At 46.0% G+C, this 14,115-nt stretch overlaps 1 protein-coding gene across 1 annotated transcript in view; it reads right to left on the bottom strand.

Moving 5' to 3' along the window:
- The window catches only part of BUD13 (BUD13 spliceosome associated protein), a 28,685-nt gene extending 15,489 nt beyond the window's left edge, over nucleotides 1–13,196 (bottom strand). Inside the window, exons 1-3 of the mRNA XM_088481357.1 lie at nucleotides 13,033–13,196; nucleotides 11,703–11,793; nucleotides 6,377–6,461 (exon numbers count right to left, since the gene is read on the bottom strand). Of these exons, the coding sequence (XP_088337483.1) occupies nucleotides 6,377–6,461; nucleotides 11,703–11,793; nucleotides 13,033–13,169 (313 nt within the window). The 5' untranslated portion in view covers nucleotides 13,170–13,196. The remainder of the gene's footprint in view (nucleotides 1–6,376; nucleotides 6,462–11,702; nucleotides 11,794–13,032) is intronic.
- Between the last annotated feature and the right edge of the window lie 919 nt (nucleotides 13,197–14,115).

The raw sequence follows: 14,115 nt of genomic DNA, 5'->3' as shown, positions 1-14,115 counted from the left end.
AAGCCAGAGGCACCTCAGTTTGTAGGTAGCCAAAGGCCGGAGGAGGAGAGAAAAAGAGAGAGAAAACTGGAACACTCGATAACCATACTCACAGAAATGGGAGACGGAAAACCGGTGACCAGTCACACAGCCCATTTGAAGCCAGGTGCGTCAGGGCAGGCGCCCTGTGGACCCTATGGACTTCGTAGAAACAGAGATAACAAAGGTAAGTTCTTGCCATATCTCTTGTTTTCTACTTCAGGGTCCATAGGGGATCCACAGGGTTGACCTTGGGGATGTCCCAAAGCAGTTCAACCAAGGGAGGGGACGCTCCTGTGCTGAGAGGAGAATCCGCCGCCAAAAAGGAAGCATCCTGAGAGGCAAAGGAAAACAATGCCTAGAACCTTAAAAAGGTGTGGACAGAAGACCACGTGGCCACCTAGCAAGGCAAAACAGCCAAGGCGCCACAGCGAGCCACCCACGAGGGTTACATGGCCCGAGAAAAAACAAGCAGCAACAACAGAAAGGCCTACCCATGGGTAGGCCCCTGAAGAAGACATACGAGGCCATCCAGCCAACATATGGCCATGGGCCGGCCATCCTTTCCTGTTAAAACCAGAAATCTCAGACCACCAATAAGGAGTCCGATTTCCGTCAGGAACTTGAATGGATCACAAATCCACAGAAGCCGGACCACAGTCAATGAGGCCACACCAGCCGAGAGGACTGGGGACTGAATGGCCGCACCATAAGTTCCAGAATAATATGGAACCTAAAAATCACTAAGAAGAAACACAGGGTGAGAGCAACTCACACCCTGACAAGATGCCCTCCAGAAGAGGAGCCACATGAGAATGCTCCCAATTCCGACACTCACCTGGTTGATATAAACTCAAAGCAATAGACCATGTAATGGCTATCACAACCAGCGGTTCCATTAACTTTCCCCGGAGTTAACGAAGAACCACTACTAACTCCCAAGGAGTCCCTAGGGAGGACAAATGGAGGCATAATCCAGAAAACACTCCAAAGGATGAACTGGATATCAGAGCGGAGCAATTCCATATCTTAATCATACTGACAGTGTAGAGATCTGCACTGTCAGGAAGGCCAGGCCGAGGGTGAAACCCAAGCCAGCCGGAAGGAATGCCAGAATATCTGGAAATCCTGGACACCAGAGGATCGTATCGATAGGTAATAAGAATTATGGCTGCCACAGTTTGTGGTAGGTCCCAGCAAAAGCTGATCCATGTGCTCTAATCATTCCAACGATGACAAAGCCAGGGAAGCCGTAAGACCACTGTAGGGACGCAGTCAAAGACAAACGACCCAGGTCCAAGGCAAACCCCAGGACCCTGAGACAACAGGTCTGGGCAGTGAAGCATCAGGAATGGAGTATCGATGGAGAGACTCCGAAAAACCAAGTACCCCTGACATCTGGGGCAATCAGGAGCCACCAGCAGGAAAGCATCTCTGTCTCGATTGAAACACTTCCCTCGAGGAAGAATGGAGACTGGAGAACACAGGTACACAAATTGGAAGAACCACTTCACCGACAAAGAGTCACTGAAGGTTGCTTCAGAATCCCCAGAGTTGGACTGTAACACCATAGTGTGATAGAGTCAGGAGGCCATGAGTGTCACCTCAGGAGGGCCCCCCCCTGCTCACCAGGAGATGAAACCTCTCTTGGGGAAGAGACTAGTCCCCGGGATGCACGTCGTGACGGCTGAGGACTCCCGCTTCCCAATGGAGAGCACCTGAAATGAACACTGTCGAGATGGTCGGGAGGAGACCCTCAGACAATGTCCGAAAGTATGACATACCTGACACTGCCACCCAACGAACAGTATTGCTAAAAAGGAAGCCACTGTTCTGACCCTGTCGGACTGAACTTTTTCAGGTTCACCGGGAAACAAGGGCTATGCCAGAGTGAAGGCCCAAGACAGGCTAAAGTTCCAACAAGTTAATTGACAGGGTGGAATCGACAGACATCCAACTGCACTGAAATGGATGCGAACCAGACACTGTCCTTAGCAAAGAATACCCTGGACAAGATGGTCATAGTCACCCGAAAAGGGACCGACTTGCCTCCGGGGAGAGCATCATCGTTTGAACAGTGATCAGACAGAAAAAACTTGTTCCATCTGGAGATAAGCCAATTATGGAAAGGCCTGGAATGGAACTAAGCCCATTCCACCCTTCCAAAGGCAGACACTGAATAGTGGACCATGCATCCCAGAGTGTAAAGACATATGTCGACTGCGCAGACATCCATGTACTCCTAATGGAAGAGTGGAGATGCCGTCTTACGCCAGAAGAATTCTCAGATTCTGAGAATCCAGCAGGGCTCCTAGGTGAAGAATACCCAGAGAGGGATGCAGGGAGGACTTTTTCCCCATTGATTAAACGTCTGCACCCTGAAGAAGCCACAGTCAACCTGACCCGGCTGTAAAGTACCCCGGTGATCCTGCTAAGAGCAGGAGGCCATCAAGGTACAGGAGCATTGGGATATACTGAACAGAAGAACTGTCAGAAAATCCAAAACGCTGGTAAACCCCCGTGGGGCTGAGAACAGTCCCAACAGGCAGAGCCCGAAAAACCATAAGTGCTGTGATACAGCAAACCTCAGTCCATGCTGAGGCAAGGTCTCTGTAAGTACCCGTAGGCACGCGTCCTGTATATCCAGTGATACCATAAAGTCCCCAGGTTCCAAACATAGTATGATGGAGCATAGGGATTGCCTCCTGAGCCCAGGTAGCTTTAGGAACTGGTTCAGGGAATTGAGACAGAGAATAGGCCAAAGAGGACCATTCAGCCACCGCACCAGAAAGAAAGCAGAACAACCAGTCCCTCGCTGAGAAAGTGGGGATGGCCCAATTAGCTCCGCTTACCGCAACAACTGTATAGCTTTCTGGATTCGTAAGGCCCTGTTCGGGTCCGAATAAGGGCCTGCGTACCATCACATGGAAATAGGCCGCCTGAGCAAAGAGAGGGCGTACCCTCCTACCCACGTAGCCGCGGCAACTAGACACTAGTACCGGGCGAACTGAGAAAATCGCCATCTCCCAGTGGTAGGCCTGTCTCATCATGCTGACGATATATCCGTAGGGTCAGAAGCAGGATCGGCTGGCAGTCCAGGCCTGCTCGGTTGAAGAAACAGACCTTTAGGCTGACCCAGAGGACAAAAAGACTTAATAAACTTAGTCTGAGGCCCTGTAGTGGGCATAGCTGAAGGCGGGAAATTTGTACTGCCACTGTCAAGGTCAGGACCAAACAAGATCTACCCTATAGATGGTATCTGCACCTCTGCATTCCCAGAGCGCAGCCATAGGGTATTACGGAGGATACCGTCGCAGCCGGAACTCTGAAAGTTAGGAGACTGGTATCCAATATAGGCATGTCCACCTATGACAACTGCATATATTACGTGAGCAACCAAATACATTTGAACCCCAGACGTGTTGGTGGGGAAAAAACATTACAAATGCATCAGCTCAGTATGCAATAGTATTAACCAACCATGCTATAGCCATGGTAGGATGGGTAACAACCCCTGAAAGCGAGTATACTGATTTCAGGCAGAGTTACCACCTACGGATCAGAAGAATCCGACCACGCAGGAATGGGATGCGTAGTAATCTGTAATCCGACGAGTAACACGCCCATCCACCCCATGAGGGGCTCGTGATGACCCTCAGGGAATTTGGGACAGGAGGCCAAACACTGTTGTAATACCTCATAACTGGCAACATTCAGAGTCCCGCCATGCAATCCCCCCGCTAGTCAGCAACAGGGAACCAGAAGGCACGTAATACTGAGGGTGTATGATACAGGTGCAGGTCAACATTCACTCTAACCAGAATGGACCTGCCACCAGCCCTAAAGCAGGGATAATAATACTTGAAATAGGCTTCCCCCCGTGTAAGAGGGAAAGAGCCCAAAACAGTATCCAGTTCACGGCAGAGCCAACTGGGAAGTAACCACAGGGCGTCAACTACGCCAATTTGCGTTTTGTAGAAAAACGACATCCACCCAGGGTGGCTGTTGTGGTAATCCCTGCAAGGGGCATGACAGACTATTGTGACACCAGGGAGAATTCATATACTCGAAAAACCCCTGCAGGGAGCGATAGTCTGTGTCACAGGGGAAGAGTGCAAGAAACTGCGAGATACCCTGAGATGAAAAAGGGCAGTATGGTGAAGTAACCCCAAGTGAGGTACAACAATGGGGCCCGCCCGGCGATCCGCAATTAAGAGGATCCCGAGAAAACAAACCGCCCAAGGAGGTCGTGAAAGGGGCCGGCACCCGATGACGCCACATACAGAACCCTTTAAGAGTTAAATCCTCCGCACTAACACCTGCAGCACATGGCTTGCAGGATAGTAAAAATGGGTGCAGTATAACGCTCTATCTCCTGGTCAGACATATCTGACCAAGCCTTGCGATCAAGCAGCGCTATACTGGTCCTGACTGATACTAAAAATTAGCTGCAGGAACCCATTTTCAGCGTATGCAACACACAGTTCCACTCAAAATATGGCAACATGCAGCACGCAACCGTATGTGACAAACCTCACAAATATTAACAATTATATAAATGTGAGGTCTCAGAACCACCCCAAGTACAGCTGTATTAGGGCAGATAAGAAAAAGGGATAGATATACACTGACAGGTGAGAGAATAAAGTACAGACAATCAGCACTAGCATAAGTCACATACAATGCAGATATACACATATATACATAAACATGTCATATAATATACTGCACTATTACACTGCATGCAACTTACCCAGATTCAGTGTCTGGGAAGGCTACAGCTCTGTGTACACTGACCTGATGGTGAGGTACGCAGGGGGACTGGACTCACTGCCATCTCCAGAGATTTCTGCTGCACCACAAAAAAATGGCCGCTGGAGACCTCAGAAGAAGCGTGGCCCACGGAGGAAGCAGCTCAGCAACGCCAGACTATAGATACTGAAAGGCATGCTGAGCTGAGGGGAGGAGCCGCTGTAACAGGGAAGGCTGCCTCCCCTGGCCGGCTATTAACCCCCGGGACGCCGGCTCCCTTCTCCGAACACTAAGTCCCTAATGGTCTAGTGGACACACGGGGTATGGGGAGCCCGCCACCACTGCCGGCGCCTCCGGTCTGTCCCCAGAGACCGGAGGCACAGGACTGCATTTCAAATGCGCGGATCACCGCAAGCGGTGACCCGCGCCTTACCTGCTCCCCGTGGATCCGGCAGCAGTCCTGGGCTCCGGCTAGTACAGACTCTGGGGTCCCGCTGAGATCCCCAGCTCTGTACTGGCGTCTCAGCGCCAGCGGGGTGACAGAGCGGCAGCTTAGACGTCCTATGGACAGTCTGCCGCTGCCGCTCTGAAGAATCCAAAGTAAAAATAAAAAAAACTTTGGCCTTTAGAAGAAATAAAGCTTAGGGGCTGCTAATCAGCTCCCCACTGCACTAAACGGTGACCCGACTCCGGCCGGGCACCAACTTAAACTGAGGTGCCTCTGGCTTGGGGGTGGGGTTATAGGTAGAGTGGACCCAAGTGCATCCTGGGAGCTAAAAGCTTTAACTGCGTGGTGCCCGGATTTGGTTCCCAACCTATACCCCAAGGTCAACCCTGTGGACCCCCTATGGACCCTGAAGTAGAAATCAATACAAGCCGCGGCTCACTCACACCAGGCATCAAGCGCCCATGGCGTATTGTGGCAAGGTGTATGAGGACAAAGGACAAAAAGACCTTAGCGCCTAAAATCACACTGATATTAGAAACTGTACCTGCAGCGGTAAATAGCAAAAGATGAAAAAAATTGCAACCCCCACACAAAGCATATAAAGAAAGAAATACTGCGCTGGTAAACAGGAATAAATGTGTAAATAAAAAATTTAATAGCCACTAATAGAATACATATATAAAATCATGGAATGCCCAAAAAAGGAAATGAAAAGAAATAACATAGGTACAATAAATATAAATTAATAGTTAGATAAATAAATATAAATATGAAAAATAAAAAACACATAAGCAACAACAATGAAAATTAGATGGATAAATAAGTAATAATTCTGTAGGACTAAGATATAATCAAAGATGTGCTGTGTCCCGGATAATAAAATGATAGTCTATAGACTTAGACGTGGTCAAGAACAACAAATGCAAACAATTATCACAGGCTGGGAATGATACCTGTATTGGCAACAGTGTATGAGGACACCTCTGTAATGTGGATGGCACGCTAGTCTGGTGTTGAAAGCAGGTGCCTGGAGTAAACATACATGTGCCATAAACAACAGACTAACCGAGGATTATGTTCTTGAAATTTTAACCAGGAATCTACCTCGACTGGGTAGAAATTCACAATATTTTAACTATCTACATTGCAGCTACTCACCTTTTATCACTTTCCACTTGTTGCTATTCCTGAATTCTTCCATGCGTTTGACCTCCTCTGGGCGCTCATCTACAAACTCTGCCACCTACGCAGTACATGAAGAATGTTATGCGAGATTAACAATGGATTCCTGCATCCAATTTGGTCTTAAACACTCAACAGGATACACCATACCAGGACAATAATACCAAATGTTGTGGCCACCAAGTTATATTTGGCCAAAATAAAAGTGTGTTTCATGCAGGGAGCATGTCTTCTTTTTTTTTTTTTTTTCTAATCTCTTTATTTATTAAAGGTAGATAACAGGTAAATAAAGTAATGAAAAAATTCTATACAGCCATAAAAAAACAAAGCAATTAAAAAATCAAACTACCTTATTTTCTTGGTTTTGGTGTTGAAAAAATGTAACATAAGAAAAACCAATAGTATCTAAAAAATATAATTAAGAATATAAAATAAGAGAAAACGGACATGAAGGGGGGACACCAGGCAGCAGAGTCGAACAAGAAAAGGGAAAAAAATAAATAAATAAAAAAATATATTGAAAATAAATAAAATAATTCAAAATGAAGGTCAAACAAGACCTGGAAGGGTCCTATTAAAGTAAGAATACCAGGGGTTCCATACTTCATGAAATTTTGGTATTTTGTCATGGAGGAGGGAAGTGATATATTCCATGGAAGCAGTGTACCAGATTCTATTGAGTAATACAGGAGTGGGGGGTGAATACTTTTTTCCAGTTAATAGCAATCAAAATTTTAACAGCGTTAAATACATGACCACATAGTCTGTTGTAGTGTTTAGAAGGGTCAGGAAATGGTGTAGATAGCAAGACATGTAATGGATCTTTGATAGGTGTAGAGTTGAAGATATTGCCTAAAAGCGATAAAACTTCATCCCAGTACGTTGAAATCAGTGGACAGTCCCACCATATGTGGAAGTAGGAGCCTTTATGTCCACACTGATGCCAACAAAGATCTGATGTCAATGGGTAGATGGAATGAAGTTTTTCTGGAACCATGTACCATCTGGTATAAAGTGTGTAAGCAGTTTCTTTAAGGTTGGTGTTAATGGATGTCTTAGAGACCAACTGACGAATATCTGACAACTCCTCATCATCTAGATTCCTACCCAGGTCAGTCTCCCATGCTAATTCAAATGGTTCCTTGAATTCAGGGGGGGCCCAGATAATAGAGAATATAGAATGGAAATAGCACCTTTACGACCAGGGTTGTAAGTACAGAGATGCTCAAAGGAGCTGAGTTCCCTGAAGGATCGTGACTTACTGAGGGAACTGATAAAACTAGTTATCTGTAAATATGAAAAATAGTATTTCGGTTGCAGGCCATATATTTTTCGCGCAGTTCCTCAAAAGTGAGAGGGGCAAAATCCTCAACAACATGTAAGACTCTAGTGATACCCACAGCTACCCAGGGGCGCGAGTAAGGGCCCACACAACCCAAAGGGAACTGAGGGTGTCTCCTAAGGGGTGTCAAGGGGAATGGGTACGAGGCTAAGTCCTAACGTTTATTCACTCTGTCCCAAATACTCAAAGTGGCCTTAACACATGGAACCGTATGCACCGAGGCGGGTCTCAGATGTGCAGGGAGCCATGGGAGAAAACCCACCCTCTGGTCCCCAATCAAATCGCTTTCAATATCCACCCATTTCTTATGTCCAAGGTTTAGATGCCAAGATTTAATGTGGCTAAGCTGTGCAGCAAAATAATAACGTTCAAAGATAGGGAGGCCTAAACCACTGTTAATAGAGGACTTAGCTAGACAATTTCTGCCATATGAAAGTACCACACAGCGACTGAATGGTGCGTAGAAATTTAGTCAGTATAGCGATTGGGATCGTTTGAAACAAATAAAGCAGTCTGGGCAAAATATTCAATTTGATAGAATTGTTACGTCCAGTCCAGGAAACGGGAGCATTTTTTCTAAGCAAATCCATTTGTTTCAACCAAGTCTTCCAAAAGAATAAAAAAAGGAAAAACATTATTTTGTCTCTGTAAACTAAAAGTAGAACTGCCACTATCTTTACCATTCACATCCCCTGACTGATAATGTAATGATACAAAACAGTGTGAATTCTGCTAGCTAAAGTGTTAAAGGCACTATTTCACGTTAATATACGGATTATCAAAGGTTGGACATTATGGAGCTGTACAACATACTTGTTTATACCTAACTATATATATACCCATCATGCTCTGTATCTGTTCTCTGTCACATTAAATGGGAGATACTTCCCTAATTTAACAAGTTGGATAGAGAACGACAGTTTGGCAGACGTGTAGATTAGTTGAGAAAAAAAAAACAAGGGAAGAGGTCAGACTTATTTGGGATCACATAAAGACGTCAGGGTATACTTATTAATATGTCCTGATGAGGATGAACCTATGGTCACAGTTTATCAATAACATCTTGCCGAAGCATCAGAGTGATACTTAGGCGTAAACGAACGACATTAATGCTGCACATACTGCAGTATTATTGCCGTTACTGTTTCGCCTGTTATCGTGGTGAAGCAGGAAGCAATTATCATGGAATGTGCTAAAAAAATTGCCTTATGAAGGGGGGCGAGTGAAAGACATCCCATCGGCGATTTAGTCACTGTCACAGGGAGCGTCTGTTGTGATGACCTCGCATGCGTAAGAGATAGAGTCAAGACAATAATTCTGAACTATTTTATTGACAAGGAACATTTAATTGTGCAACAGTTCCTGCTTCCCTCACACTCTTCCCGTTAGGAGAAGCCGGTATCAGCATCTTCTAGTGGTGAAATGGGCGCTGAAGAAGAAGCCCTACGGTAAGTGCCTTTTTTTTTTATAGTTACACGTGTGTCTTCTAGCGCCACCATAGGTGCCTTTGGCGACATCGAAAAGCATGCCTGCTAGCGCTTGCAGGCTAAAGATGCAGGTAATCCCTTTTCTGCAATATGGGGAAACAATATGTACAGGGATTTTCTCTGCCCATTATCTCCACTTAGTACATTTTCCCTTTAGTTGCCTCAGTAACACTGGTTTGGGGGGAGATGTAACAAACCTTTTAAAGAGTTAAGAAGTGGACAAGTGTAGAAGAAATAAAGTATTTATTTTCCTCTTCTACGCATGATCACCAGTGATATACCATGATGAAGCATGTCACATAGGTTTCCTCATGCTTTGCATGTAAAAGCTAATGCCTACAACACCCAGCTATAGCAGTGCTATCGCCAACAGACTTTGTTAGAGCAGCCAACGCGTTTCAAACCTCATGGAGTCTTTGTCAGGGCACGTTTATACCTCACTTGGGGAACTGACCATTTTTGTATTTTATGAAAACGGCTATTTGAGATAGAACACTAGCTGTTTGCCAATATATCATCCCATGCATGAGGGTTGACCGCACCTCTAGGTCGAGATTGGACTCTCAAGGTTCATCATCTGCAGCTAGTGGTTCCCGCTATGCTGTTTCAGAGGTGTGCCGTGCCCTGACCAATTTGAAGTTGCTGAAATGCGCCCTGCCCTTATGGCGGTGCCCCTTGAAACAGCCGTCCACACCCGTGGGCTGCAGTGTCCCGCTGGGGGAAAAGTTCAGGTGATGTAACCCCTGGTGAGTGAATAGGATTCCATGTGCATGCTCACAGCATCTATTCACACTGCGGGGAGAGCTTGAGGGGAGCCAATCATCTCCATAAGTGCTGGGAATGCCACCTACAATGATGAAAAGGGGGAGTGTCTCAAGGACATGCCCCCTTTCTAGTAACCTCGCCCTTTTTTCGGGCACACGCAGAGGAGTGCCCTTCTGTGATAGCTGCCCTGCCCACCTTAGAATGAACACTATGCATCACCTTAAATTCAGACGCCCCCATATTAATTTGCTATCAAGTAAGCATTAATTTAGAAGGACTTTGGGTCTCATTCAGACCCGGTCGCAAGCGCTGAGCGCTCGCAACCTGGGTCGATGTTATGGCCCTGCGAGTGCGCAAGCCCCGAAGCGAGAGAGAAATTCTCTCGCTCCGGAGCTCACTACAAAAGGGGCGGCTGTCGATGTTGACAGCTCGCCCCACTTTGTAGGCGGGGCGGGGGAGTGGCTACACAAACGGAGGCGTGCCGTTTTGTGGACGGCCGCACTGACATCAGCAGTGATGTCAGTGGGGAGCTTCCTGCTCGATCAGAGCAGGAAGCTCCCTGGGGCTTGCGGTTGCCGAGACCCAACCTTAAGGTCTCGTCGCAAGCCCCGATGGTCGCGATGGTCTTGACCATCACGACCATCACCCTGGTCGGTCGCTAAAGCTGTGGGTGGCGACCAGCTTAGCTAGCGACCAGGAGGCCGCACTAAAAAAAACAAGCGGCCGCCCTCATTCAGAACGAGCGCTCGATTCTTGCGACCGCCTCTGAATGAGGGCCTATGTCCCCAGCTACTCAATTCTTACATGTTTTTCAGGTTTAAACTTGTTGTTGTCACCCTGTACTCCCCTAATTCAATATACACTAGCTTCTCCCATTTTTTCATGTACATGTCCATCATATTGGCAGGCCTGAGTAGGCTATGCACCAGAGAAATGGTCCGCACAGAGCCAGACAGAGGAATAATAAGGATACAAATCATATCAGCCTTTCTTTCCAGCTACAGGGGTCAAGACGGTCTTTCTGGGCTATTGTAATTGTGGGATCTCTACATATCACCAATATTGACTCTTTGGAATTTGTTTTCCTATTGGAGGTTTTAGATCTATGTGTTGATCTGGTTACTTTTATTGATTACCTTTATTATTTAATTGATTAAAAAAAAAAATTAATAAATATCACCCTGAATTATTATAGTTTGCTGCCCCATAGGGCTGTGAGGGGTTAGTAAAGGTGCAGCAGATGGCACTCTTGGGAGTAGAATTTCTATTCTGGAACCCTATCTATTGCAACTTTAGCAAATGGGCATAGGCCAAATATTGCCTTATACTTGAGAAGGAAAATATTATTTACCTATTTTATTTTTTATGCATTTATTAGTTCCTGACATACAAAAACATTTTCTAAATATATCTAATTGGTGTTCTTTAATTATTTACATTCATTAGGGGGTCCCAGTTCAAATATATGGAAAATTGAATTATCAATTATGTTTTTACTTAACTTGTTTCAAGTATATTATTTATGTTTTATGACGTCATTTGTTTTTATGTTTTATTCAAAAACAAAAACATCAGATCCACAGCTTACAAAATGATTAAAATTGGGTTACAGATAATTTACAATCTACATTCAGAATATGTATAAGTCCCCATTGTCCAGGACACAATGTTACAATGCATTTTAAAGGACAGAAGCAATGGCACTCACCACTGGCTGGTCCTCTTCCTCTTCCTTTGGTTCCTCCTTTTTTTTTGGAACTTTCTTCCAATCCTCAGCATCATCATCTACTATCCGCATGCTAAAAGGTAAAAAGACTAACTATTACCATGATGACAAATATAACATACAGATTCAAAGGCACAATGACAACAACAAAAATAAAAATTAAAGTCAACCAAAACAAAATTCCGCTAGTAAGGAACAAAATAGAAAACAACATTACAATTAAACCGTAGGAGCTAAGAAGAAGAATAGGGCTTCACATTTTACCTGTCCCACCAGGGGTTCAGGTGGGGTGGGGGGATAGGGGTTAGAACACCTCACCTCCAGTGGGGAACATAACACATCACTACACCACGAAGGGGGTGTCAGAACGCCACACCACACATCGTAAGGGGGGCATGACACCACACCATCATAATGAGGGGACACACACACAACACACCATCATAAGGAGGGGGGGCATAACACCACACCATCACCCGGTATGACAACAGACAATCATAAGGATGGGGGTATTACACCACACCATAAGGAGGGGGCGGCATGACACCAAACAGTCATAAAAAGGGGGGCCATGACACCACACTTTCATAAGGAGAGGGGCATGACAACAAACAATCATAAGGGGGTGGGGGGCATGACACCAAACAATCATAAGGGAGGGGGGGCATGACACCACACCATCATAAGGAGAGGAGCATTACACCACACCATCATAGGGGGGGGGGAGGGGACAGCATGACCCCACATCATCATAAGGCGGCATGACCCCACACCATCATAAGGGGAGGGGCATGACACCAAACAATCATGAGGGGAGGGGCATGACACCACACCATCATAAGGGTGGCATGACCCCACACCATCATAAGGGTGGGCATGACCCCACACCTTCATAAGGGTGGGCATAACCCCACACCATCATAAGGGGGGCATGACCCCAAGCCATCATAAGGGGGGCATGACCCCAAGCCATCATAAGGGGGGGCATGACACCACACCCCCAGGGGGCACAAATAAATGCACTCTTGCAGCAACATGATCAGATGATACAGTCTAAAAGCAAACTACAATGTAAAGGGCAGGATAGTAGCTCCCGCTGGCTGTTAGAGCAGGGACCTTGTAGTTGCACTTAAGTGACATAATATGTTTGCAGCAAGAAGGATATATGACTACATTGGGTGACTGGGCATCTGTGGCTAGAAGAGCCACAATCTGTAAGTCTGAACTAAATTATATCACTAGGTTGCGAATAGACTCAGCTCACACACTCGTACAGGTCCCTGACAGCAGCCACCCCTTCCCCCCGTCTCACCCCTTCCCCTCCGGTCTCTTCTTTTTCTTCTTCTTCGTAGCCGGCCCATCACCCCCTGCTGAACTTTCAGGGTCCAGGTAACGTTTCAGGTATTCCGCTTTGGAGATACCATGTACCTTCCCACCGGGCGCTGCCATGTTGCCGGTGGCGGAAGTTCGTGTGACAAGCACTTCCGGCGGGCACGCAATGTTATAGAGAGTATCAAGAAATGTCCGATGTCAGTGCAGTGACTGAGCGCCGCCAGGCTACTGTACAGCGACCCCTGCAGCACTGGCAGTCATATCTCATGAATGTGAAGTAAGTGTGTACTACAGCAGGCTAATGGTGCATACACACGGTCAGATATGTCACATGAACGGTTGAACGATTTTTAAAATCGTTATTGTACAGATCTGAAGGAAAATCTGACCGTGTGTATGCACCTTAACGTACGACACCTCGGTACGTTTTCAAATACAGCCCGATGTATCGCATGCTGCTGTGAATGGTAAACGATGCATCTTACAAGATGCTTCGTTTACCTATTTAACAGCATGATGGATCGCAGATCTTATGGTTTTTCCATAAGATCTACGATGCCGATGTACGACGGCGGGGACGAGCATTGCCGTCGTACTGCATGCCATACCACACACGATATGCACGATTGATCGTTGAGATCGATTGAAATCGTGCACATTGTATAAAAAAATCTTACCGTGTATATGAAGGCTTTGTTCATGGCACAAACCTCTTTAGTAGGTATTATCTGGTTATACAGTATCAATCATTTTACTAATAAACTTTTTTAGAACAGTGGTACGTGCCTTTGGCAAGATTGTAGCTGATGCCCCCAGTTTACAAGAATATGCAACAAATTGACTCACTGTTGGCTGCAACAACTCTCGCGTTGCTAGAACTAACGTTGCTTCTCCCACTCCAGTCAGTACTTTTTTGAGGGATTGTAACATTGTTGAAAATAGAACTGTAGCGCCACTGTTTAGATGGGTAGAGATAGAGACCCTTCCGTAGATGTACAATGACATCATCTGCCAGTGTCCAATGTCATTCCCTACCATCCAAGTGGGCATAGAGGGGGAATAT

This window comes from Taudactylus pleione, unplaced genomic scaffold (genome assembly GCF_031769625.1).
Source record: "Taudactylus pleione unplaced genomic scaffold, aTauple2 ptg000270l, whole genome shotgun sequence".
In the NCBI taxonomy this organism is placed as follows: Eukaryota; Metazoa; Chordata; class Amphibia; order Anura; family Myobatrachidae; genus Taudactylus; species Taudactylus pleione.
This window is presented reverse-complemented; position numbering and strand designations above follow the sequence as displayed.